The sequence below is a fragment of the Pipistrellus hanaki genome, assembly GCF_964339955.1.
Source record: "Pipistrellus hanaki genome assembly, chromosome: 9".
NCBI classification, from domain to species: domain Eukaryota; kingdom Metazoa; phylum Chordata; class Mammalia; order Chiroptera; family Vespertilionidae; genus Pipistrellus; species Pipistrellus hanaki.
The window spans coordinates 9,361,001-9,388,277 of record NC_140511.1 but is presented as its reverse complement, the minus strand read 5'-3'; the positions used below and the strand labels follow the sequence as shown (position 1 = coordinate 9,388,277).

General features: G+C 45.1%; 1 protein-coding gene across 3 annotated transcripts in view; it reads right to left on the bottom strand.

The window, feature by feature from the left end:
• Positions 1-17,048, bottom strand: part of SIK3 (SIK family kinase 3) — a 235,529-nt gene extending 218,481 nt beyond the window's left edge. The window contains exon 1 of one of the 3 annotated variants that reach the window (XM_084895560.1): positions 16,731-17,048. In XM_084895560.1, coding sequence (XP_084751686.1) covers positions 16,731-17,003 — 273 coding nt within the window. In that variant the 5' untranslated portion in view covers positions 17,004-17,048. The remainder of the gene's footprint in view (positions 1-16,730) is intronic. The other 2 variants (XM_084895559.1, XM_084895558.1) reach the window with 2 other exon arrangements.
• Positions 17,049-27,277: the final 10,229 nt, after the last annotated feature.

Below are 27,277 nucleotides of genomic sequence, written 5' to 3'. Positions count from 1 at the left end.
GCCAGCAAGTCACACCTCAAAATCATTTCTACTTTGCAGGCTGACTCTCAGAATGAATTAAATGTTCAATCAGCAAGTTAGATGAGTGTTTTCTAAGGGATAGCAAGTTTTAACAAAGAAGATTAAAATGTTTCCCAAACTGATATAATAAACTTAAGAATGTTTGAGGCTAGCCTTCCAAATATACCTTAAATATATTTTAAAACTATAGCGATTAAAGCTGTACAGTAAAAGCAAGCAAAGACAGTACAATCAATGAATTAAAAGAATTCAAAACTGTGTCCAACAATCTAGAGAATTTGCAGATAAAGTAGCTTTCTAAAGCAAGAGGAAAATGTGGATTATTCAATAAATTGTATTGGGTCAGCAAGTGCAAGTGCTGGGGAAAAAAGATAGGTGCAGTCATTCAATAAATAAAGGACCTAACTTGAGGTAAGTACTGTGATAGACAATGAAAATAAGACAAAGAAAAAATTACATATTCCATTGTCCCGAAGGAGCTTCCAGTCAAGTGGGAAAAGAAAGCCATCGATCACCACTGAAACAAATGTAAAATTAGAACTTAAATAAATTCCACGACTGATCCCTTTCTCATATGGTTTAAACCAAAATGCATTCTACATGAAGCAAATATCTAAATTTAAAAACAAAACCATAAAAGTACTTCAAGAAAATATGGCTGAATGTTTTTATAAGATCAGAATGAGGAAGGAAAATGAGAAGCCATAAAGTAAAAAAAATCTGACTATATAAAGATGTTTACTATTTTTTTAAATACATAAAGTCAAAAGACAAACACAGAAACGTATCTGTAGAATTTTAAGGGGTAACTAACTTCCCTAATATTCAAAAAGTTGTTAATTATAAGTTTTTTAAAAAGTACAATACAAAGTGGACAAAGGACACAGACAATACCAAGACAAAACACAAACTGCCAACAAACTAATTTAATGATACTCAGTTCACTAATAAGTAACTGCAAACACAATGACATTTCCTTTTCCATGTGGGATTGACTCCCTTAGAGATGCTGGTTGCCAGTGTTGAAGAGAACAGAAAAAGTGGTCTTATACACTTTTGTGTGAATGAGCCTGCCCTTTCCTAGAGGGCAATTTGGCAACATTTTAAAATGTTAAGCACTTACCATATAGTTTGATTCAAACAGTCTACTTTCAGTGAACTGTTATATTAATCTAGAGGCCCGGTGCATGGAAATTCATACACTGGAGGGGGGGTCCCTCAGCCCGGCCTGCCTTCTCACAGTCGGGGAGCCCTCAGGGATGGGAGGCGACCTGGCAATCAGGGGAAGGTAATACCCCATCATACCTCTGCTGGCAGTGCAAGCCTCAGCTGGCCCTGGTTACCTGAGCCCCAAACAGCCCTGGGTGGCTGGGCAGCCAACATCTGAGGCTTGCCTGTACCTCAGGCCGGCCCTGGGTAGCTGGGGGCTAGGAGCACTGGGGTATTTTAGAGGCAGGTACGTGGAGCAGCCAGACCTGCCTGGGAGTGGGCCTAGTCATGCTGTGCACCTGCCACCCTGGTGGGGCAGAGGGGACTGGGCACTGCCATCTTTGATGGCATGGCAGTCAATTAGCATATTCCCTCCTTATTGGCTGTGGATGCCACCATCTTTGTGAGGGTGTGATGGTCAATTAGCATATTCTCTCTTTATAACAGGGGTCTTCAAACTACGGCCCGCGGGCCACATTCAGCCCCCAGGGGAGTCTGATCCTGCCCGGCCGGTTTTTTGGGCAGTGAGCGCAGCCAAGGTGTTACAGTAGGAATTAGTAGTTCATATAGTCCGGTCCTCCAGCTCTCTGAGGGACCGTGATCTGGCCCCCACATTAAAAAGTTTGAGGACCCCTGCTTTATAAGATAGGATTATTAGATAGGATTACTGAGAAAATAGAGAACTAGTTTCAAAAGAAGATCTTAAATCTGTATATATCATAATAAAAAAGAATATGACTTTTGGAAAATTTACTATAGGTTGGACTAAGTAAAACTATAGTATTTTTAAAAAATTAAATCTGAGACTTAAGAGACTTTTGAGTGGTATATAGTTCAGCAGCAAATGGAATAGAAAAGAAACACTAGCACAAGTGTGCACATATAAATATGAGAAAACATTAACTGACATAATTTATAAAAACCTGGAAACAACTTTAAAATCTATCAATAGGATACTACTTACACAAATTATAGTGTATCCATAAGATGAAATACCCTACCTCATTAAAAAGATTGAGACTAGCCCTAACCAGTTTGACCAAGTGGACAGAGCATTGGCCCCAGACAGGAGGGATCCAGGTTCCATTCCAGCCAATGGCATGAACCTTGGTTGCAGGCACCTCCCCGCCCATGTCAGGGAACATGCAGGAGGCAATCAATTGATGTGTTTCTCTCACATAGATATTTCTCTCTTTCTTTCCCTCTCTCTTCCACTCTCTCCAAAAATCAATGAAAAATATCTGCGGGTGAGGATCAAATTAAAAAAAAGACTGAGACTAGGGCAAATGTACGTCCTGACATAGAAGAATGTTGGAGATATATTATTAAATTAAAAAACAAATACTGTAACAAACTAGATGTGTAGTGTGTTCCTTTTTAATAAAAGAACATAAACACTTTATATGATACATATTTTTTAAAGTTTGATTACAGACACATGTATCAGGCAGATAGAACTGGCTGTGCACATATGGCTCTTGAATATATTCTTCTAGTTACTGACTCACAAGTCATTACTATAGTAAAGATTTTTTGCTTAATCCTAACCGGTTTGCAGTATCTTGGTTGTGGGCATATCCCCAGTAGGAGGTGTGCAGCAGGCAGCTGATCGATGTTTCTCTCTCATCAATGTTTCTAACTCACTATCCCTCTCCCTTCCTCTCTGTAAAAAATCAATAAAATATTTTTTAAAAAAGACTTTTTGCTTAAGTTATTAAAAGAATGAGGGAATCAAAATTTAAAATGTTTATGCTGCAAACAAAACCATCACAAAAGTGAAAACTCTACCCACAAAATAAAAAATATCTTTAAGTCATACATCTGATAAAGGAACTGTATTCATAATATATAAAGAATTCTTATAACTCAGCAATAAAGACAAGTAACCCAACTAAAAAATGTGCCAAAAAAATCTAAACAAACACTTCAAAGATCTACAAATGGTTAGTCAGCATATAAAAAGATGATCAACACCATTCATCATTAGAGAAATGCAAATCAAAACCACAATGAGGCCCTAGCTGGTTTGGCTAAGTGGATACAGCGTGGGCCTGTGGACTGAAGAGTCCGGGTTCTATTCCGATTAAGGGCACATGCTTAGGGTTGCGGGCTCAATACCCCATGTGAGGCATGCAGGCAACAGCTGATCAATGATTCTTTCTCATCATTGGTGTTTCTCTCTCTCCCTCTCCCTTCATCCCTAAAAATCAATAAAAACATTTTTTAAAAATGAACATTTTTAAAAATAAAAATTTTTTTAAAAACCAATGGAAAAAATATCCTAGTGTGAGGATTAACAAAAACAAACAAAAAAATACTTATACACAAATGTTCCTAACAGCATTGTTCATAATAGCTAAAAAGTCCATAGATTCATGAGTGGATAAACAAATGAAATATATTATTCAGCCAAAAAAAGGAATGTAATTCTAACATATGTTACAATACAGATGAACCTTGAACACATACGCTAAGTGAAAGAAGCCAGGCCATATATTTTATATTTTATGATTTCATTTAAATGTAAATTGCCCAGAATCGGGAAAACACATAAAATCTTAATTGCTTAGGGCTAGGAGAAGGAGGCTGGGAGATGGACAGTGACTATTGGTGGGTATGCCATTGCTTTTAAGAGGAATGAAACTGTTCTAAAATCGGTCATGATGGCTGCACAACTCTGTGAACATACTGAAAAACAGTTCATTGGGCAAACTGTATGGCAAATGAATCATCTGTCAATAAAGCCGATGTAAAAACATATAATAAAAAAACTGGAAGCTCTGAGAAGTTAAGTGATTTGCCCAAAGAAAACTGCCCAACTATTATAGTAAAGTTGAAATTGGAAACACGCTGGCCTGGCCCCCCCACCAATACTCAGTTCATTACTGCAGGCTGCCTCAGGCAGCTGATAGCCAAATAGGTTCCCCAAAGAGTGGGGAAAGCAGAAAACAGTGGTACTAGCATAAGAAAGGAAGAGAAATACAATATAAGTAAAACAAACTGATATGTGATTTTCCAAAATTTAAGGTGACTCCCAAATGGACTCTTGGCCTAAAACATTAAACCACCATTGACATAAGACACTGACTAGTACAGCAGTGCCCTCTTTACTAAGCGCTCGACTAGAGCGGGCACTGGGTGCAGCTGCTGACTGAAAAGAAAAAGAACATGAGATCAGAGGGGCAGCAGGCTGAAATCACAGCCACCCTAACGCAAACATCAACGAGGCCAGTCAGTAACATGCTGCAGACATGCTATTGTTGAGGACTGTAGACCGACCCTCTAAAGAGATCCAAAAGAATTATGCCAAGATTTAAGCACCTCCTAGAATTACTATGCACACACAAGGTATTTAGACATAATATAATAAAAGAAAGGGGTGCCTCTGCAGCTGACTTGGACACAAAGATCATCTGCTGAAATACAGCTGCCCCATTACACTAGAATAACAATGTCTCTGTTGATGAGAAACAGAAAGTAAGCCAAGAGCGTACAGTGACTAAGAACATTATTTTGAGAGTTTAAAAAAATGAACTACTAAAAAAGCGTATCTATTGTCAGAACACCACTTATGCAACATCAGAACATTTTGACAGAAGCAAAGGGCAACGGGAGGCAGAAAGAAAAATCCTGCAAGTGCCCAACCTAATGCTGCTAAACACACAGCTCTGCTCCTGCCTTCCACAATAAAAACAAGTCTGTTCCTTGTGGCATGTGAATGAAATTTCATTTGCCAGAAACAGAAAACAACTTACTACATGAAAATGTCAACTTGTTCTCTGGAACACTACACAAGCAGTGAGCAGAAAAAAAACTTTTAAACAAGAGTTTGGGCTGTTTCCTTGTCAAATTTGTGACATCACTGGCCCTTTCTCATTCAGTTCAGTTCATGTAAATTCTAACACAGTGGACAAAAATACCAACCTGAAGTATACACCACAAATAAAACATTATATAAAACTAGAGGTCCAGTACACAAATTTCGTGCACACAGTTGTGTGTCCCTCAGCCCAGCCGGCACCCTCTCCAATCTAGGACCCCTCAAGGGATGTCCAGCTGCCCGTTTAGGCCCAATTTCAGTAGGGCCGGGCCTAAACGGGCAGCCGGACATCCCTCTCACAATCCAGGACTGCTGGCTCCCAACCACTCGCCTACCTGTCTTCCTGATTACCCTAACTGCTTCTGCCTGCCAGCCTGATCACCCCCTAACCACTCCCATGCCAGCTTGATTGATGCCTAACTGCTTCCCTGCCAGCCTGATTGCCCCTAACTGCCACCCCTTTGTAGGCCTGGTCACCCCTAACTGCTTCTGCCTGCCAGCCTGATCACCCCTAACCACTTTCCTACCAGCCTGATTGCCCCTAACTACCCTCCCCTGCAGGCATGGTTTCCCCCCGCCCCCAGCCTAACTGCTCTCTCCTACAGGCCGCCCCCCACCCCTACCAACAGCCCTTCCCTGCAGGCCCAGTCACCCCCAACTTCCCTCCTCTGCCAGCCTAGTCACCCCTAACTTCCCTCCCCTGCAGGCTTAATCACCCCCAACTGCCCTCACTTGCAGGCCTGGTCCCTCCCAACTGCCCTCCCCTAATGGCCATCTTGTGGCAGCCATCTTGTGTCCACATGGGGGCAACCTTCTTGTGTGTTGGAGTGATGGTCAAATTGCATAATACTCTTTTATTACATAGGATATTTTGTCCTCAGATTTCTAACAACTTTGGCTTATTATTTTAAATTAATGTAGAAGCTATCCTAATCCATTTCCCCTCAACCAACCTGCCAAAATAGTCAATACTTTCCCTTCTCTGTATAAAACAACTGGTGCCCCCAACATGCAAACTGGCCCCAATTAATAGCTTCTCTCTTATTGCTAAACATTTCTGCTCCCACCCATTAAGCTGCATGCTGACCAAGAATTGTTTTTTCCCCAAACTATTTATACCATTTGGTCTTGTTGTTATAGCTATATAATTTCATTAGACAGGTAAACCAGTAAGAGATCAGGAAGAACAGAAAGACATCTATTAGTCTATTTTAATAAAAGGATAATATGCTAATTAGACCGGGAGACCTTCCAGACATCCTTCTGGACAAAGCCACGGTGGTGAGGCTGAGGCAGAGGCTGTTAGGGGCGACCAGGCTAACAGGAGTACCAGTTGGGGGTGAGCAGGTTGGGGGGGGGGGGGGCTGTGGGGGGGGGGGAGCAGGCAGGCAGGGGGAGGTAGCTGGGGGCAAGCAGGCCAGTGGAAGGTGGGGCAGTTAGGGTGAGCAGGCCAGCGGGGGGGGGGGGGGGGGGGGGGGGGAGGGGGGGGTGCAGTTAGGGGTAATCAGACTGAAAATGGGGGCAGTTGAAGGCAATCAGGCTGGCAGGCAGAGTGGTTAGGGGCAATCAAGCAGGCAGGACAGTGGTTAGGAGCCAGCAGTCCCGATTGCAAGAGGGATGTCCAAGTGCCAGTTTAGGCCCGAGGGGTCCCAGATTGGAGAGGGTGCAGGCCAGGCTGAGGGACACTCCCCACCCTCAACCCCAGTGCACAAATTCCGTGCCACTGGTATATCTACACTAATAAAAGAGAAATATGCAAATTGACCATACATCTGAGACACCCACTAGCCAATCAGGAGTATGCAAATTAACCCAACAAAGGTGCCAGGTTAATTTGCATAAGAAGGCATGGAGTGAAGACTGAAGGCTCCGGCCCAAGCAAAGATTGAAGACTGAAGACTGAAGAGGCTTGGCTTCTCTGCTGCAGCCGGAGCGAAGGCCAGGGTCCCGGGTGCCAGAGGAAAACCAGTGCCAACAGCCGGGGGAAGGAAGGCCTATTGTATGAATCTTCGTGCAACAGGCTGCTACTATATATATAAAAGGCTAAGTGTCTGTCCGTCCAACTCATCACTATGATGCGCACTGACCACCAGACTCTCAACGCAGCAGCTGCCATGACTTGCACTGGCCATTTAAAAACAGCCGAAACCTGTTTGGCTCAGTGGTAGAACATCAGTCTGTGGACTGAAAGGTCCCAGGTTCGATTCCGGTCAAGGGCATGTACGTTGGTTACAGGCACATCCCCAGTAGGAGTTGTGCAAGAGGCAGCTGGTCAATGTTTCTCTCTCATCGACGTTTCTAGCTCTCTATCTCTCTCCCTTCCTCTCTGTAAAAAATCAATAAAATATATTTTTTAATAAATAATTAATTAATTAATTAATTAATTAAAATAAATGGCACCACAGACCTGACACTGACAAACCAACACTCAGCTTCCCCCAAGTGGGACACAGGCCCCCCACCAACCCGGAGTGACACCCCACCAAATCGCAGCCAAAGCTGCCAAGACCCCATGGTATGCAGAAGACAACCAATCAATGATTCTTTCTTATCAATGATGTTTATCTCTCTACCTCTCCCTTTCTCTCTAAAACCAATAAAAATATATTGAAAATATGTCATTTCCTTTTCTTTAAAAAAAGTAAAAACCATTAAATGCAACCCATTAAAATTAAAGGTCAGTGATTAAAAAGTTGTTTTGTTTTTATTTTCAGTCAGCTCACCTAGTATAAAGAACAGAACAGCCCTAGCCGGTTTGGCTCAACGGACAGAGTGTCAGCCTGTGGACTGAAGGTTCCCGGGTTTGATTCTGCCTGTGTTGTGGGCTCGGTCCCCAGTGGGGGGCATGTAGGAGGCAGCCAATCAATGATTCTCTCTCATCATTGATGTTTCTATCTCTCTCCCTCTCCCTTCTTCTCTGAAATCAATAAAGATATATTTAAAAAAAAAAAAAAAAAAAGAACAAGAGGTAACTCAACAAATAGTTTGAAGGTATTTCAGTAAGTATCAGCAGCCCAAGACCCCTTGGTAGATCTGCAAAGGAAGAGAGGCTCCAAGGCTTCTAGAAGAGGGAGAAGGAGGCATTCATTGGCTGACTACCTGCAGGACCTGGATATGAAGGAAAAGACACATCAATCAGCTGCCTCCCACACATAGCCCTGGGCCAGGGATCGAGCCTGCAACCAAGGCATGTGCCCTTGACCAAGAATAGAGCCGGAGACCCTTCAGTCCGCAGGCCAACACTCTAATCACTTAACCAAACCACCTAGGGCAGTGGTCGGCAAACAGCAGCTCAAGAGCCACATGTGGCTCTTTGGTCCCTTGAGTGTGGCTCTTCCACAAAATACCACTGCTGGGCGTGCACGACAGTGCGATTGAAACTTCGTGGCCCATGCGCAGAAATCGGTTTTTGGCCTGGGCGAGTCTATTTTGAAGAAGTGGCGTTAGAACATTCAAGGGGCCAAAGAGCTGCATGTGGTTCTCAAGCTGTGGTTTGCCGACCACTGACCTAGGGCATTTAAATTTTGAATTTAAATTGAATTTAAATTGCAGGGTTTACTTCAGATATTTTGAACTTAATAATAAAAGCTTGAGATATGCCAAAAATAAATTATTTGCCTAGAAAGATTGTGAAATCTCCTTAACTAGAGATTTGTGAGGAAAAGGTAGAAAATTACTTTTCTTTAACATCTTAACTAGAGAGAGGAAATTGCAATAGTAAAATTCTAAGGTGTACTAAGAGTATAACAACAAACCCAGTACTCATTTTTTAATACTTATATTCATTCACTGAATGAATGATTATAAGCATTGTAGTAAACACTGGAAATATAGCAGCAAAAACAGACTAAAATTCTGCCTTCATGAACTGTGCCTCCTAACAAGCATTAAAAGCTAGATATTTTCTCTCTCTCTCTCTCTCTCTCTCTCTCTATATATATATATATATATATATATATGTGTGTATGTGTGTGTGTGTGTGTGTGTGTGTGTGTGTATGAGAGAGAGAGGAAGGGAGAGAAACATCAATGTGAGAGTGAAACATCAACATCGATCAGCTGCCTCCTACACTCCCCCTACACTCCCTACAGGGGAATAGAGCATGTGCCCTGGCTGGGAGTTGAACCAGCAACCTTTTGGTGCATTGGACAATGCCCAACCAACTGAACCACACTAGCAGGGGTTTTGGTTTTTTAAGTAAAATGATGTTTATAAATTTCAAGCAAGTCAAAGCACTGCCATAAAATAAAGAGCATTTGGACTGATCCCAGAGAAGCCCTTAATAAATATCGGGGGGGGGGGGGGGGGCAGACGAGACACTAAAAAACTGTATGGTTGAGATCTTGGGGTGGCAGGCAGACTTAATTTCACTATATACATATCTGCACTTTTTGAGTTTTGTGCCATACATCAATTCCCAGTTTTTAATAAATATTTTTTTCAAAAGTTTACCAGATGGGTGGATGGTTGGTTAGTTGGCTGGGTGGAATGAATGAAAAATTTATTCTTCAAAAATTTCAGCCTCAAAATGTATGGTTAGCTAACCTAAATTTTCAGATACAATTCTTCTGGAGAAAGCAATGAGAAGTAAAACATACTGTTGGTACTGGAGCCGACACATGGCAGAAAGTTGGTAATTTCTCAGAACTTCCTAATCAAAACCTAAATATAGGCTTCTCAAAGACATTGCCTTGGCCTCTTACTTTAACAAGTATGTATTATATTAGGACAAAAATCCACAATGTCTATAACGTTAGGTCATCCACAGGACAGTATGAATGGACTGTATTATGTATTGTGCTGAAAGGGACCAGCTACTCACTACTGGAAGGGCTCTCTGGGTCTCGCCTGAAGGGTGAGATCATGCACTGGGGGAACAGGTGTAGCTCTGAGACCAAAAACTAGAAGCACAGAAGAAAAGCTCTAGGTAAGAGGTTCTCTTGTCTCCACCTGTGTCATCAAGGTATGTATCTTGGTGGCCAGTTCTCTTAATGAGTTAAAAGATGGCACCATCCCCTGGAAACCAGTAATAATCTGGAAAGTGAGGAGTCCATCTAAGACAGGTATGTTCACAGACAGACCAGTCCCAGAGCAGAAGCAGGACTCCCCTTCCCTGGGAGTGAGCGAGCTTCAGTGGCAAAGGAGAACGACACAGGCAGGCTGTGCTTATGGTCACTGCCTTCTCTGTTCCTTCCCTGTTCCTTCCTTAGTATTTTGAAAGGCTTTTTGATACCTTAGTCATGTCAAGCGGGCACCAAGGGTATCAGAGTAGGGGTTTAAAGGCAACACAATGGCAAAGTAATGGATCCCTGGAGGGCTGCTGGTAAGTGGCAGGAGTGACAGAGTGAAATAATGCCCAAGGACAGCTGAAATACAGTGTTGGTGTATATTCTTCCTCCCATTTGGAAGATGTTCCTGTAATCATGACATCTCACTTTTGGAATTTGGATTTATAGAAAGGATATCTTAGACTTTAATTAGTAGGTATGTTTTGTTTCTCTAATTTAAAAAAATCAAGTACTTAGAAGGCAAGGGCAGTGTTTTCTATGTCTGGAGGAGTCAGAGTAGTTAACTAGAAACTGGAATGTCTGAACTCTAATTCTAGCTCTGACTAGCTATAGGATTCTTGGTAAATGGAGGGAGGAGGGAAGATACCAAAGGGAGTCATGAATCTAATGGGTAATTGGTCTAAACTACTTTAATAGCCCCTAAAGGCCTGAGATTCTAAACTCCATTAGGTCCACCTTCTAGATTCTGGAAAAGAAAGCACTGGAATAGAAGATCGCTAAGATCTTTTTTGTGTCCAAAAATCAACAAATATTTGTTGGCTGGTCATGTTTAATTTATGTCAATACGTATTATATTCTCTTAATGTGTGAAAGAATAGAAGTTGTTAAAATTGAACACCTCCTCCATCTAAGAAATGCATAGAAAAAGCTTTTTTACCCTTAACCATAAAAAAAAACAGCATGAATTTTTAAAAACATAAATCAGATTATGTCAGTGCTCTGTTTCATCCCAATTACAAAAAATGGTCTATCAACCCTATTATCTGGTCCTTGTCTACCTTTCTGGCTTCACCCCTTACCATCTTCCCCCTTGTTCCATGACCTTGGGTCTAATTTTTGAAAAAGCCAAGCTTTCTATCCCAAGACCTTTGCAACTGCCATTCCTTCTGCATTGATGTAACCAAGCATGTCTTCCAAATCTTCCCAGACTGATGCTCATTCAGGTGTCAGTTCAAATATCATCACATTGGAAAGGCCTTCCCGACCCCTCTGTCTGAAGCAGCACCTTCCCCAGACACTCTCTAGCCATTTATTTTCTTCATACTCATCACTATATGAAGTTCTTTTTTTTCATGTTTCTTTTCTGTCTCCTCCCATTAGAAAGGAAGCTCCAAGAAGGCAAGAGCTTTTTATCTCTCTTGTTTATCAGTGCACAAACAAGAGCGTCCAGGATAGAACCTGAACAAAATGTGGATTCAATAAATACACACTGAATGAATGAATAGGTAAGAGAAAGATTCCATGTCTGTGCAGAGATGTTTTAAGTGTTTTTTAGAATTACAGAGGCTCTGGTAAAGAGAATTTCTTTTTCTTTTCGAAGAATCCACTTTGTTCTCTTTTGTGCTGTGAACTTGAAAACATCAGCCAGACTGATGCCTGGAAAATGAAAACAGCACTTCTGGCACAGAAACAACCAGTCTGGGCACCTCTGGCTTGCGCCAGATCTATGACTTTCTAGGGAGCTGGCACCAAAGCCAAAGTGCTAAATAAACAGCTCTGATGCTGAAAGTGGAATGCCGGTATTCTGAATCTAGACAGACTAGTCCAGATCAATCTTAGCTCTTCACAAAGTTTCAACAAAGTCAGCAACCCCCTCACAAATGAAGTATCACATGTATCAAAGTGAAGTTAGTCCTCTTTCAGTAGGCATTTCTGTGTTATCTAGGGGTGGATCTATCCCCTCAAATGTAATGTAAACCTTACTTACAATTTCTTTTGACATAATTCATTTTTCTACTTACCACTGAGTCTTGCTTTCAGTCTTCTGATGAGCACAAACAACATCTCATGTGCTTCATGAAAGTCTTACTTAGCAGTAGCTATAAAACTATTAGCCCACTGAGTTTTTCTCCTCGTGTAAAGGAGTTGGCACTAAACCTGCAGTCACAGATGTTTCCTGGCTGGTCAATATGTAGAATGGGGTCATAGGGCAACATGTTTTCTCTGTGTGTTATCTAAAGTAAAGAATCCTGACCTTGTGCTTCTAAGTAGTACCCAAATGCAAATGTGTTCTTGTAAGAATAATTCACATTCTCCACCAAATTTAAGGTAATCTCTGGAGAAAAGACTGCTCTCAAACTCTGTTCCAATGTGACAAACAGTAGTAACACAAATGCATGGAAGATTCCAAGCAGCCCAAATAAAAGCAGCATCAGTCACAGTTTTCATTAAACAAGTCTCATGATGATTTTAAAAAGTTTAACTAATGGAAAATTATTTTAAATCCCAATTTTATGAAATTAGCCCATAATCCACAGGCGTCTAACCCAACTCTGTCCAAGTGGCCCCTGACATAACCTGAAAGCAAATATCATCAGGATGGCATCTACCCAAACAAAATGAATGGCTTGTACATTCATGAACTGTTCCAAAGGGGTGAAAGGTCAAAAAGGGGAACTATGTCTTATTCACCTTTGTTATTATAGCCTCTGATGATGATGATGATGATGATGATGCTGATATATCCCTCCTATGTTCCAAGTACTATTCTAAGAGCTTCACATATATTATTTAATCTTCATAATACCTAAACTTGGGAGGTAGTATTATTGTCACCTCACTTTACAGATGAGAGCATCCAAACACAGAGAAGTTAAATAATTTACCCAAGATCACCCAACTATTAAATACAGAGGACCCAAACCCAGGCAGCCTTGTCCAAAGCTCACGCTCTTACCACAAACCAGTAATGGGCAAGTGATATGCATCTGTTGAAATACACATTAAAAGTATTTGAGTCCTGGCCAGCTGGCTCACTTGGTTGAAGCATCATCCTGTACACCAAAAGGATGCAGGTTCAATTCCTGGTCAGGACACATACCTCGGTTGCGAGTTCAATACCCAGTTAGGGTAAGTACAAATGGCAACAAATTGATCTCTCTCTCTCTCTCTCTCTCTCTCTCTCTCTCAAAGTCAGTTTAAAAGCCCATTATCTTTAGGTGAGGGTTTTTGTGGGTTGTTTTTTGTTTTGTTTTGTTTTGGGTTTTTTTAAGTATTGGCCCAGCTAGCATGGCTCAATGAACTGGGAGGTCACAGTTCAATTGCCAGTTAAGGCACATGACCGGGATGCAGGAGTAGATCCTCAGTAGGGGGTATGTAGGAGGTAGCCAATCAATGATTCACTCTCATCATTGATGTTTCTATCTCTCTCCCTCTCCTTTCCTCTCTGAAATCAATTTAAAAAAAAAAAAAAAAGCATTCTTTTAAGTATTTGACCAATGGCTTTTTGACCAATAGTCGTGGTCATGTATACTTTAAAAATATACAAAATACATCTACTCTTTGTTTTCACTCATCCAATCAGTGAAAGTATAATTAGGCACAGACAACAGATTATAAGCAATTGAGAACAGAAAATCTTTATTTTAAAGCTCTTTACTACTTCAGAGTATCCTACCAAAAGGAAGGAGCCAAACAATTTCAGACTAAGGCTCCTCCAAAAAAAGGAAGTGAGCGTGGGTCGGACAAAGACAGCCAGGGAAGCTGCTGACCAGCGTGTCAGAGGCGCTCCTGCTAGCTGTTCTGCAGTGACGCGCTCGGCTCTGCAGTGCTGCCCACATGAACGCTGAGCTCACGGACGCAGTGCCGCAAAAATCACCAGCAACCAAAGAGGAAAATATTTCCCTTTCTCAACTGATTTTATTCATCCCCGGGTCCTTCCTCTAGGAGGTTTGAGAGTTAACAGAATCGGGAAAGGGCCAAGCCTCACTGCTTATTGGACAGTGCTGTAGTTTAGTCAATAGGTGAAGTTTACTTTAGCCTCTCAGTCCTTGGAAAGGGAAGTTCATATAAGAAAAGGTGACCATAATATCTCTTTGATGTTCAGAAACACCTACTACCTACCCTCCTTCAGCTAACGCAAATGTCATAGGAATTACCAGAGTATGACTGTTATATATGGTTACTAGAAAAACCCAGGCCTATAGGAATAAAAGCAGAAAGAAGAAATAGCATACCTCTAAAAGAAGAAACAAAAATAATAATACATTCTGGAAAGAGATTGGGGGGGGGGGGGGGGGAAGCTCTCTTTGTTCCAAGCGACCTGGCCACAGAAGTAAGAGAAGCTGCAGTGCTGGGAAGAAAACCTACCTGAACTGAAAAGGCAGCTTCTCCGACTGCTGGTAGCGCAGGCACCTTCCTGGCGTTATGTAACCAAGCCATGGCCTCAATAGGCCTTCATACTGTATGGCCGCAGCTGTTCAGCACATCTAAGCTGTCAGCGTTTGAGAAACCCTTCCAAAGTGGATTCAGGTCAAACCTGGAGCAGGCCAAAATATGCTCGTCGTTCACCCAGAGCACATGACAACTCCTTGTGAATTAAACTTCATGCATGTCCTCGGGGTAATTTAAGCAACAGAAGACAGGGTGCCTGTAACTGTACTGTAAATAGGAAATTGCACACTGCTGCAGAAACCCAAATGCGTGCTGGTGTGCTCCCGTCACACGTGAAACTCACTGAACTCACAGTCCATGCCATCCACTTGTCTCATTCAAGATTTTGAAAATTTCCATACAAATGAATTGCGTAACTCCACACCACAAATGATCAAAGTTAAAACCAACATAGACAATGACACCGTTTATAAACAAGCCACTGCTGAAAGTGCTGCAGTCCTGAAGGATCCCAAGGCCTCAGAGAAAAACTAAAACACACACACACAGGAAAATTAGAAAGTGGGCAGACCAGCCATAATTAGCCTCTGGTTTTGCTGACTACTGAAGACAGAAATGTCTCTTTTATATATAACACCAAGAATAAACTGTTTGCAATTACATTTCCAAAAACATTCAACTCTGCCTGTCTGAAATTTTTCATCAGTATTTTTGGTGTAGTCAAGGTCTGGAAGATATAAAATTCTTTAAGGCAGAGATACCATAAACCAGGTAACCAATTAAATTCATAAAGTCCTTCCCCTAAAGATCAAAGCAAAATAATCACAGGAGTACATGTGATTACTTGAAGAGGGAGGAGGGAGCAAAAAGGAAATAACAAAACAAGGAACAAGGCTCCAACAACTAGAGCTGTTTGTAAACATAAGTTTGGCTTGGCTAACAGTAAGCAGAACTGGAAACACTGGGGCTGGGGGGGGGGGGGGGGGCACCAGAGGCTTCGCTCAGTCCACCTCATGGTTGGAGGGCAATGGGGGACATGGGGAACCGTGGACTTGATCTCCCAAAGCTCAGGCCGCAGACTTGAGGGCCTCTGATAAAAACTGACAAGAAGGCTGGAGAGCACCCCCGCCCCAGAGAAGTGAAACTGACCAGTCAGTTGTCCACAGGCGCCCACCCTGCCACGCCACAAGGGCCCCCTCTAGCCTCGGGCAGAAACAAGGGGAAAAGCAACTCCAGGAGAGTGAGCAGGAGAGAAGGCCTGGCTTCTGAAGACAAGCCACTGCCATGAAGGCAGAAGCGCGGCAGGTGATGGATGACAGCGGCGCGGGCTGGGGCTGGGGCTGGGGCAGGGGCAGGGGCTCTGATGTGGCAGCAGCAGCAGCTGTGGGGTTCTTCCCGGTCAGGCCGAGGGAGCAAACTGCGTGCTGAATGCGGGGTTATGACTCCACTGAAAGTGGTCATTCAAGTGAGAGAATGCACAAAGGGGAAATTTGAGTACAAATGGGCTTTGTGGGTCCAACTGAAACCAAACGATTGGGCCCGATGCCTTAGATTCCAATCCCCCCAAAGGAGAAGGCTGCGGGAAAGTGCTATCCCGGTTTCCCCAAACAGGGAACTTGCCAGGTAAGAATGCCTGTGCATACATACGTGGCTTCCTCACTGACCTTGAATCTCACCACTGCACTCCGCAGGTCCCGGGGAACCAGCGGGCCCCCGCCGCCGCCCGGCCGCCCGCCGAGAGCCACGCCAGCCGGCAGCCGGCTCCCCAAGCGCTCACCCCGGCCCCCGCCGCCCCGGTCCCCGAGCCCACTCCTGCAGAACGGCAAGCAATTTCTCCCCGGCGTTTCCCCATTTCCTTCCTCGGCTTCTCCAGCGGTCTCGTCTCTCCTCAGGCTCCCCGCCCACCACCTATGCGGACTGAGACCTGTCACAAGGGGCCAGCTCGCCCCGGCCCCCTGAGCCCACCCGCGCCCTGAGACGGCCGGGCGGCCCCTCGGGGTCCCCACCGCTGGTTCCACAGTCTCCTCGGCTCAGCGCGTGGGGCGTCCGAGTTCCCACCTCGTTCCGGCGCCCGCCTCCCTCGGTCCGCGCGGGACCCCCCTCCCGCCTCGGCGCCGGGTCCCGGCCCCAGGCCCGCACCCCGTCCGGGTCCCGCACCCCCTCGCCCGCTCCCCGCTCCCGCAGGGTCCCCGCCCAGCGCCCCCGGCCCCCGAGCCGCCTCCGCCGCCGACCCCGGCCCGGCTCGCGTACCCCGCCCGCGCCCGCGCCCGCGCCGCTACCTTGGCCTTGGTGAGGAGGTGCGTGGCCCGCTTCACCACCGCGAAGTTGCCCTTGCCGATGGTGCGGTCGATCTCGTAGTAGCCGATGCGGGCGGCCGCCGACCCGCGGGAGGCCGGGGCCGGGGGACGCGGCGAGCCCGCCGCCGGAGGCACAGCAGCGGGGGCGGCCGGGGGTCCCGGCGCCGGCAGAGGCAGCAGGCGGCCCGCCGGCCCGGCCCCCCCGGCCGCGGTCCCCGAAGCCCCGCCGGCTCCGCTCGCCGCCGCCGCCGCCATCTTGTGCACTGGAACCTCCGGGGCCGCGGGGCGCCGCGGGGAGGGGGCGGGGGGCGGGAGGAGGGGGGCGCGCTGACGTCACTCCGGGGCGGGGCGCCCGCGCCGCCGGGGCCCGGCGCCATGGCAACCGCTGGTCACGTGCCGACGCGCGTCACTGCCCGGAGTCATGGCAACGGTGACCTCACCCTCGAGCTCGACCTTCCCGCGTGGGCGCTGCTCCCTGCCGGCTCCGCGCTGCCCCCGGTTCCCGCCGCAGCAGCGGCCCCGAGGCGGGGTCCTCCCAGCCGGACCCCAAAGCCGCGCTGGACTCGCTAAAAGGACTGCCTGGCTGGTCACAGTCCGCAGCTGCCCGGCTTCCCTAAAAACAAGGTGTTTGTCCCTCCAAACTGCAGCCCGGCCCCTCGCCCGCGGCCCACGCACTGAAGCCCCTACAGCCGAGGCGGGCACGGGGGACGCCTCTGAGGAACGCCTCCCTCCCGCAGAAGCCACGGTCTCCTGGCCAGCAGACGGGGGTGGGGAAACTAGGGCTTGCGTGCTCGCGGGCGGGAAACCAGGCCAAACACGCGCTCCAGTTGCTAGGTGGGTGAGGACGGAGGAGGCACGTCTCTGTCCTTCCTCCCGCCTCCCTCCGGACAAGCCTCCGGCTGCGGCTGTCACTGTGCGGCCTGCGGGGCGGGGGTGCGCATCGCCCAGTGAGTTACATCGCAGTTAAAGAGCGGCCTGTTAGCAAAATAAATAATAAAATAAGAATGCCTAAGGACACGCATGTAATACTTGAATCAATACAGAAAAAAAGAATTCCATCCTTCCTAGCGACTCTCCAAGGACACTGAAGACGATCGGGTTTATCTTTTTCTCTCCTCCTCAGCCGCCTGGCAAACCTCACCCTTTGGAGTCCCTCGCTAGCTCCCAAGTGTCCCCCACCTCTCCTCTTCCCCCTCCTCCCTTTATTAAGTAAATTAACTGCTTTAGTTAGAGGTGGAGAGGGGTTGGCGATTGGGCCATCAATAACAGGAGGGGGGCAGGTGGAGGAGATGGTGAACATTTCTGTTAACATGTATCCCTTCAGTCCAGTCCTGATCCATCCATACTTGTCTCTCTCAATGGCAAAACTGTATCACCAGATCACTGCATGTACAACATTAAACGCTGACATCTGGGGCACTGGAAGCGTGTGCGGAGGAGAGGGCATGTTTGCTCTCTCTGACCAAAGGGTATCTCCAGGCGTTCTGATTTCCCGTCTGACGGAGTAACAGCTGGGGCTGGAATGGACAGAGGTCCTTCTGCAATTGTCTTGGATCAACCGCCTGGTGGCTGTTCCAGATTGCCAGCACAATTAACACTAATTGGCTCCTTTACTGGCAGATATGGATAAGGATGAAGTAGACCGTGGCTCCTTGCATTGGTTAAATCCTTTCATTGGTTGAGAGCATAAATGATGTGGCCCGCTTCTCTTCCCACTTCATGGCCCCGCTCCCCTGCGGTTGGCAGGGACTGTGCATTAACTGTGAGCGTAGGCCCCAAGGTGCCAGCATGACCATCTCCTTACGGACAGGGGGGAAGGGGGGGAATGAGGATCTCAACAGAAACCTCAGCTGCTGGCCGTGCAGGGAAGGAAATGGTCTCCTCTGGAGGCAGGAGCAGCGCCAAAGCCACTCTCACGGGAACCTTCCAGCCTCGCCTCTGCTCGTGGAGGTCCCTGTGACAGCAAGTGGGGCAACTTCTGCTGCTGTCTGGAGGGTGTGGGAAACAAAGATGCCTCTAGAGAGAAATCAGAAATGGAGCATTGGTGTAAGCTCCAAAGAGAAAGGCACATCTCTGGTCCCTGACCAGGGCTGGAGTACGCATGCTGGTGTTAGGTCATGTGTGCTCCCTGCCTGCGGGGAGGGAGGCCGGTAGATGGTGAGTCCTATTGAGACTTGGATAAAGATTTCCTGGAATCTCCCTGAAGCGTTCTCTTTGGTGGGAAGAATGTGGAAAACAGGGGAGGGCCATGGAGAAAAAGGAAAGCAGTTTGGGTGGGTGAATGCAACAGGATGTGTTGAGTACTATGGACTCGGTTTGGGGGAGGAACTCAGTCAGTAATAACAGTTTGCCAGGCGTTATGCTAAGCAGTTTACAGAAGTGAACTCACTTCCTCAACAACCCTAAAGACAGATGATATTGTTGGCCCCATTTGCGGAGAAGGAGAAGGAGGCACGGCGGGATCAAGATCACTGGCCACAGTCTTAGAGCTAGGAAGTGGCAGACCCAGAATGCAAACCAACCCGAGCTGCTCACTCAGCTCTGGAGCCCACTCTCCCCGCACCGGGGGGTCAGCCTGTCAGAGGAGGAGGAAAAGCTGCTTCCTGAGAAGCCCAGGGCGATCTCAGACCCAGGGAAGAAGAGGACTGCAGGGTCCTGAGAGCAGGACAAGGCAGGCACTGAGCACAGAAATAAAGAAAAACACACTACACAACGGACCGAAGCGCCGTCCCTGAGAAACAGGCCCTGACAGACGCGCTGCCTGCGGGGGAGAGCGCTGCTGCCTTAGAAAACAGACGGGCAGGCGTGTTCCTGCTTCCGTGACACTCAGCCGACAGGCTTGAGGGCTGAATTCTCCAAGCCCCTGCCGTCCAGGGGCAGCTCCCAGTCAGCGCCCTACCAACTCACTCTTTTCTTTTTCTAAGGTTTTTTTTTTTTTTCTTGTTTGTTAATTGATTTATTTTTATTCCAGAGAGGAAGGGAGAGGGACAGAGAGAGAGAAACATCAATGATGAGAGAGAATCATTGATCAAGTCTGCAACCCGGGCATGTGCCCTGACAGGGAATTGAACCCTGACCTCCTGGCAAGGAAAAAGAAAATCATTTCAAGACAAGCAAAAGATAGATTCAAAGATGAAAATGAGACGTTGTCCTACATAATGTCATTGTGTCTTGTTTCTGGAATTTGAAACAGGCAAAGCAAGTTGCCATCCATTCTTGATGGATACGATAGACCCGTGGTTCCCACTGTGGACACACACCCCTCAGGAGGGCAATTTGACTTTTAAGGGGGGCAATTTGAGAATGAGTTATTAACAGCGAATTTATATATATATATAAATTGTGACATACTTATGCATTTTGGTTCTCTATTTTATGTTTTAAAACTTTGCTTGCTATTTTTTCATATCACTTCATATTATTTTCTTAACAATTTCTGAGTAACTTCTTCCTCAGTACTTCAACTGTTCTTTCGTTCTTTTGTTTTTCTCTTTCATGGATGCCATGTGCTTTGGAATCTTGTTTAGACCAAGTTAATAGCCTTTTAGGGGCGGAAGCATCAAGATGTTGGAGGTGGGGCGGGGGGGGGGGGGGGGGCGTGGCCAAACACAGGCTGGGAACCACTGGTCTAGATTCTTAGAAACACTAGAAGTGATGCAGAACCTCTGAGGACCCGAGTCTGAGCTGAGAGGGTGACAGTCACGGGAGATAATGCACGAACTCATGCTTTTCCAGGCCCCGTAGCCCGTCTGCAGGGCCGCGCACCAGCAACCTGCAAGAAAAAAGTAGCCAGCCTCGCGACCTAGCGCCCGGATCCCAGAACCACCAGGACGCGGGAGACGGTCCAAGCCTCGCTTTACACTGGCCCAACTCATTGCTGCTCTGAACAAAGCTAACACTGTAGGAGCATCTGGCGGACCTAGAAACTCTATGCCAAAGGCAACATCATAGGATGCTTACATCCCTAATTCCCAAGCCAGGGAGCCACTGGCCAGCTGGGACTTCCACCGCAGAGAAAGCAGGGTGCTGCTGGAGAGACTCCTCACACGCGTGTGCCCGGTCCTCCAGGCGGGCAGAAAGCGCCTCTCCTCAGTAGGGCTGCGTTCTTCACTCCCACCTCCGCCGCGGGGCTGTGTCCTTCCTCCTGTCCCGACCAACCCCATCCTAGCCTTGCTCCCCCATGCTTCCGGGCTCAGCCAGAGGCAGGTCTGAGCAGCCAGCGGAACTACACACTCTCCTGCTCTAAAGCATGGCGAGGAGGGGCTACAATCGCTTTTGGCCCAACATTTCCTGTTCAGCCTGCCCACATCTTTCTTTTCCATGGAACCACTCAACCGATTACACAAAACAAAAATTACCCTTACTGCTTTGCAAATGTTCTAGAATATCATTATCCAAACCATCCAAAACATCTTTTTTTTTTAATATATTTTTATTGATTTCAGAAAGGAAAAAGGGAGAGAGAGAAACATCCATGATGAGAGAGAATCATTGAAGGGATGCCTCCTCCACGCCCCAAACTGGGGATGAAGCCCACAACCCTGGCATGTACCCTAACTGTGACCTTCTGGTTCACAGGTTGATGCTAAACCACTGAGCCATACCGGCCAGGCTAAACCATCTTTAAGTGTGTTTTTCTTAAAGGTTTGCTTTCTGCATTCTTAGATATGACTATGCTATCATTTAGAATCGATGTTTTCCTCAGCAAATACACCTTTGGTTTTATAAGGAAAAGCAGTGGGAAAAACATTTAGTAGAGAGAAAAAGTTCATCCAGGAAAAGTTTTTTCACGAAAGTATATGCTCCTAAGGTGAGGTGCACTTAGTTACCCTGTGATCAACTCCCTAATGTTTACACTAATAAAGATTTATTCCAATAATCTGCCTCTTTCTCCTAAATGAAAAGTCTGGTACTCAAAAAATATTAATTAGTATTTTGGCATATTTGGATCCTTTTATTTTGCTTGAATATACAAATATAGCCCTAGCTGGTTTGGCTCAATGGAGAGAGTGTCGGCCTGCAAACTGAAGGGTCCTGGGTTCGATTTTGGACAAGGGCATGTGCCCGGGTTGCAGGCTCAATCCCCAGTAGGGGGGCGTGCAGGAAGCAGCCCATCAATGATTCTCTTTCATCACCGATGTTTCTGTCTCTCTCCTTCTCTTTCCTTTCTGAAATCAATAAAAATGTATTTAATATATATGCATATATATACACACACACACACACACACACACACACATTCTAGAATTCCTAACACTCCATAAAAAATAAAGGCCCACTGAAACCGGTTTGGCTCAGTGGATAGAGTGTTGGCCTGTGGACCGAAAGGTCCCAGGTTCTATTCCAGTCAAAGGCATGTACCTTGGTTGCAGGCACATCCCCAGTAGAGAGTGTGCAAGAGGCTGGTTTATGTTTCTCTCTCATTGATGTTTCTAACTCTCAATCCCTCTCCCTTCCTCTCTATAAAAAATCAATAAAATATATTTTTAAATAAAAAATAAAGGCCCACTTCCAAGGTTTACCTCAAATAAGTTCTTCAGTTCTCTGTTTCAAAAGCTACAGCCCTCATCTTTCCTCCTCCCCTCGTTCTCATTCCTCTTCTGACTAGAGAGGCCTCTCCCTCACTCCACACCCCATACCTGCCGGGGCTGCCCCAGTAGGAGATGCTCCCCTTCCCAGGCCGTGCAGGCTGCGCAAGGCCAGGGAGCTTCCTGCAGCAGACTGCGGACGCGGGGGTTTCCTGCCAGCCTTCCCAGCTGTGGGCTGAGAAAAACTTATGCCATTGAGATTGAGTTCTGCTGGTAGCTGACCTGCCTTGGTTTCTTCTCCTTGGTTAATTCTCTTCAGTTAAACTAGAAACCCATCTTCCACCTGGAGGGCCACAGGCGCCTTTCCCTTGTCTGCAGAGCCACCTGCTGGCCACAGGCTCTCACCGCATGCTGCGTGGCCGTCCTCCTTTCCCGCTCTGCTAAGGCCTTCAGTCCTTTCTATTTAAAGCGCAGGCAGTTGAAAACCACAAACCCACATCAGGAGCCAGAAAGCTGGAATCCAAGTGAGCCCGGCTCCAGGAAACTGGATTTCTTTGTGGAAAGAAAAAAAGCATGCTGAGCTAAAATTACGGTGGCGCTTTGGGCTTAGGTGAACAGCCCACACTGTGGTTTTGTGCCACCCAAGGGTATCTTCAGCTATCCCCATAGTTCTTGTGACATTTTAAAAAGACTCATTTTCACTTATTTTTATTTTTAAAGTAAGTTCATTCTTTTGGCACGTTTAAATAGCAGACTGGAATTATGAGTAAAAAGAGCCAACATTTCACCACTGGACCGAGGCTTCTTTGTGGACTTTTCCACTTCCAAGTTCATCTTTGAGCCTTCGCTTTCTATTCTGGAAAAATCACTCAGACCTCATGGGTGTGAGGAGAATAAACTGCCATAATTATGTAGAGGGACCTCGATTACAGTCTAGTACAGAATACGTACCGAAGTGTTAACTTCCTCCTTCTAGACAGGGCAAAAGCAATAAACAATACCATGCTGCCTTCCAAATCGCTTCCGAAAAGGTTAGGAGAGAGTGAGAAAGGAGCTAGGGCTGTGAAAATGGATTAGCTTCAGAGTTAAAGTGAGAAATTTATAGTTTTGAATGTTTTGGTTTGATTTACTAAATATGTGAAGTTCAATCTTTGGAAGTTGGACATTTTTCTGATGCAACTATGCATGTCCAATGAAAACATTCTCACTCTCACAATGTTATAAAGTACTTATTATTCCCACTTTGTAGAAGGTCAAGTTACTATTGGCTCACACAGCCAGTAAGCGGTGAATTTGGGAAACAAATAAGGCCTTTCGGTCTCCAAAATCAGTTGTTGTCCCAAACTTTAGCTATACCAATGTTTGTGGTCTGCTAAACACACACACACACACACACACACACACACACACACACACAAGAAAACCTGCTATAGCTGGTTGTCTCCGTGGATACAGCGTTGGCCCATAGGTGGAAGTGTCCCAGGTTCGATGCCAGTCAATGGCACCCTGGTTGGGGTGTGTTTGGAAGGCAACCAATTAACGTGTCTCTCTCTCATATCAATGTTTTTCTCTCACTATCTCTCCCTCTAAAAACCAATGAAAAAATGTCCTTGGGTCCAGATTAACCTTTAAAAAAAAGATACCAGTTATATTTTTCTTCTAAAATATATTTAAAGTATGTATGTAAGAAAATGTTAAAATATTTATATCATTTTTATGCAATAATCTGCTTAAGGAATGTGTGCGTTCCCAGACTTCCAGCCAAATACAAGTGCCCTGTGAGAACAGTATAGGAGCTCAATGAGAAAGAAAGGTCAATCCAGTACCTTTTTTTTTTTTTCTAAAGCTCACTCAAAATAACATATAAAAATTACTAATTTTATTTATACTAATGTATTTATTTTATGCAATAATCTGCTTTGAAGAAACCGTACATCCAATATGATCTTTAACTACATTTTTCTTTTAAAATAGTTGTTCTTTTTAAAAAAATGTTTTTATTGATTTCAGAGAGGAAGGAAAAGTGAGAGAGGAAAAAAAACACAATGAGAGTAAATCATTGATTGGCTGCCTCCTGCACTCCCCCTACTAGAGATCAAGCCCATAATCCAGGTATATGCCCTGACTGGGAATTCAACCATGACCTCCTCAACCACTCAACCACTGAGCCATAATGACTGGGCTAACTCTATTTTTCAAAATAAAATGTAAGTGCTCTAATTTCTTTTCTTCTTTTAATCCCCACCCACGGATATTTTTTTCCATTGATTTTTAGAGAGAGTGGGAAGAATGGGGAGAGAGAGAGAGAGAGAAACTTTTATGTGAGTTCCACATCTATTGATTGCCTCCAGCAAGTGCCCCAACCGGGGGTCAGGGATTGAGCCTGCAACCGAGGTACATGCCCTAGACCAGAATTGAACCTAAGACCCTTCGGTCCAAAGGCCAACACTATCCACTGAGCAAAACTGGCTAGGGCTCTAATTTCTTTTCATTCTTAATTAAGATTATAACACTGGGTTAAATTTTAAGCTAAAAATAGGGAGGTAAGATGGCGGAAGAATAGATGGGCGGATTCTGAGCCCTCTCCCGAAGCAGAAAGAGAGAGCAACTGAGGGTCTTGTGCTGTGAGTGTTTATCGGCAAGCTGGGAGACAGCGAACACCAGAAGAAACTGCTGGGGGGCCGCTGACAGAGGTACCCCTCACAGGGAAGCACCCACGCGGGCTGTGTCCCTGCCCGGAGCTACCTACCGGCTTGGACGGGGAAACCTCGCCATCTTGAGAGGAAGATAGGATCGTGTCAGAGGCCTGAATATCCACAGCCGCAGCAACCACCAAGCATCTGTGACCCCCAGAACGCGGATCCCAGGCGGCGCGAACGCCTGCCCTCACAGGATTGCCCCACTGCTCAGCGAAAAGGTCAGATTTCACGGGGGAGAAGGTGGAGAGCACTCGCGGTGGGGAAAAAAAAAAAAGCCTGCGCGCACAGAGCGCGCTCCCGGAAGCTGGAGGACAAGGGCGGTGATTACAAGTAGAAGCCCCCGCTGTTGGGTGGTTGTCACCCTTGAAAGTGGACGGGGCTCCTAACAGGGGAGATATCTAAAGAGCAACACATTTGGATCCGGCTCGGAGGGATATCTGAGAGTTGCAGGAGATTGCAGTTGCTCGGACCTGCCCCCTCCCCCCCTCCATAGTTCCAGCTTCAGAGAGGAAAAAAAAAAAAAAAAAAAAAAAAAAAAGCTGGAGAGGCTCTAGTCTGGAAGTCAACATAGAAACACTGCCCCCAGAGGCTAATTCACAAATTGACTCTAGTGTAATAAAAACAAAGCAAAACCTGCCTAAAAATCAGGACTGGATCATAACAATAGAGGAAGCAAATGACCTTCATTACTGCAAATTTTAATTAAATTTTTTAAATTTTATTATTATTTTTTTAATTTTTTAATTTTTGTTTTTTATTTTTGTTTTCATTATTTGCAACGTTTACTCAAGAAACTATTTTTTTTCTTTTTCCTCACTTGATTTTATCTTGATAATTATTACATTGTATATGTAATCAACATTATTACTACTACTAATTTACCTTTTTCATCTTATTTTCTTTTGTTTATTTTTATTATTTTTATTTCATTTAATTATATATATATATATTTTTTTTTTAATTTCAGGATTACTGTTCTACAGTCTTTATCTATCCTTCTTTCTCCAATGCTTTATTCTATCTCAACCCTACCTTTATGCCTTCACCCTCTTTCCAATCTTTTCCTTTGATACCCTGTTTATCTTAACCCTTTCCTGCTCTAGATTTCCCCCATTCCTTCTGTCTACCCCCTCCTAAAATTTCACCCTACTTGTATATATCGAATTTCCAACTACCTGCTCCAAACCCATTCACACCTCCCTCGCAGTTGTCCTAAAAACAAAACAAAACAAAAAAAAACAAAACAGTCTTTCTAACTCTTTGAAGTTGTATGTTAAATGTTAACTTTACTGAAGTTGTATGCTTTTCTTTTATAAGATTGATTTGCCTATGCTTTTTGTTTGATTGTATGTCTTTGTTAGCTGGGTTCTAGTCACCCTTATTGGTGGTTATTAATATCGCAAACACATTTCTATTCAGTGCCTTGTGTGTTGTACCTGGTTGTGTTGTATTTTGTGCCTTTAAATCAAAGCAGGAGAGAGAGAACTACACAACCAGACATCCTATATCATGGGGAGACCAAAAAACAGCCCGCATATGAAAGAAAAGCAGGCTTCACCAGAAAAGGAAGTAACCGATATAGAGGCAAGCAACCTACCAGAGCAAGAATTCAGAGTAACGATCTTAAGATGGCTAAAAAGAATGGAAGACAAATTTGACAATATGAGTAAGACCCAAGAGGAAATGAAAAAAAACCCAAGAGGAAATGAAGATGACTCAAGATGAAATGAAAAATGACATCGCTACTATGAAGAACTCAATAGAAAGCATCAAGAGCAGACTAGGAGAAGCAGAGGATCGCATCAGTGAGCTAGAAGACAAGATGGAAAAAAATACCCAATTAGAGCAGCTTCTAGAAAAAAAAATTAAAAAGCAGGAGGAGAGCCTACGGGAGCTTTGGGACAATGCAAAACAAAACAATATTCGAATAATAGGGGTTCCAGAAGGAAAGAAAACCGAGGTAGACATGGAAAACGTATTTCAAGAAATAATGACAGAAAATTTTCCACACAAATCCAAGATGCTCGCAGAGTCCCAAGCAAAATGGATCCCAGAAGACCGACGCCAAGACATATTATAATTAAATTGGCAAACACCAATGACAAAGTTAGAATCTTAAAAGCAGCCAGAGAGAGACAGAAAGTTACATATAAAGGAACCCCCATCAGACTAACAACTGATTTCTCAACAGAAACTTATCAGACCAGAAGGGAATGGGATGAAATATACAAAATCATTCAAAGAAAGGGTCTGAATCCAAGAATACTGTACCCAGCAAGACTACAATCAAAATTGAAGGGGA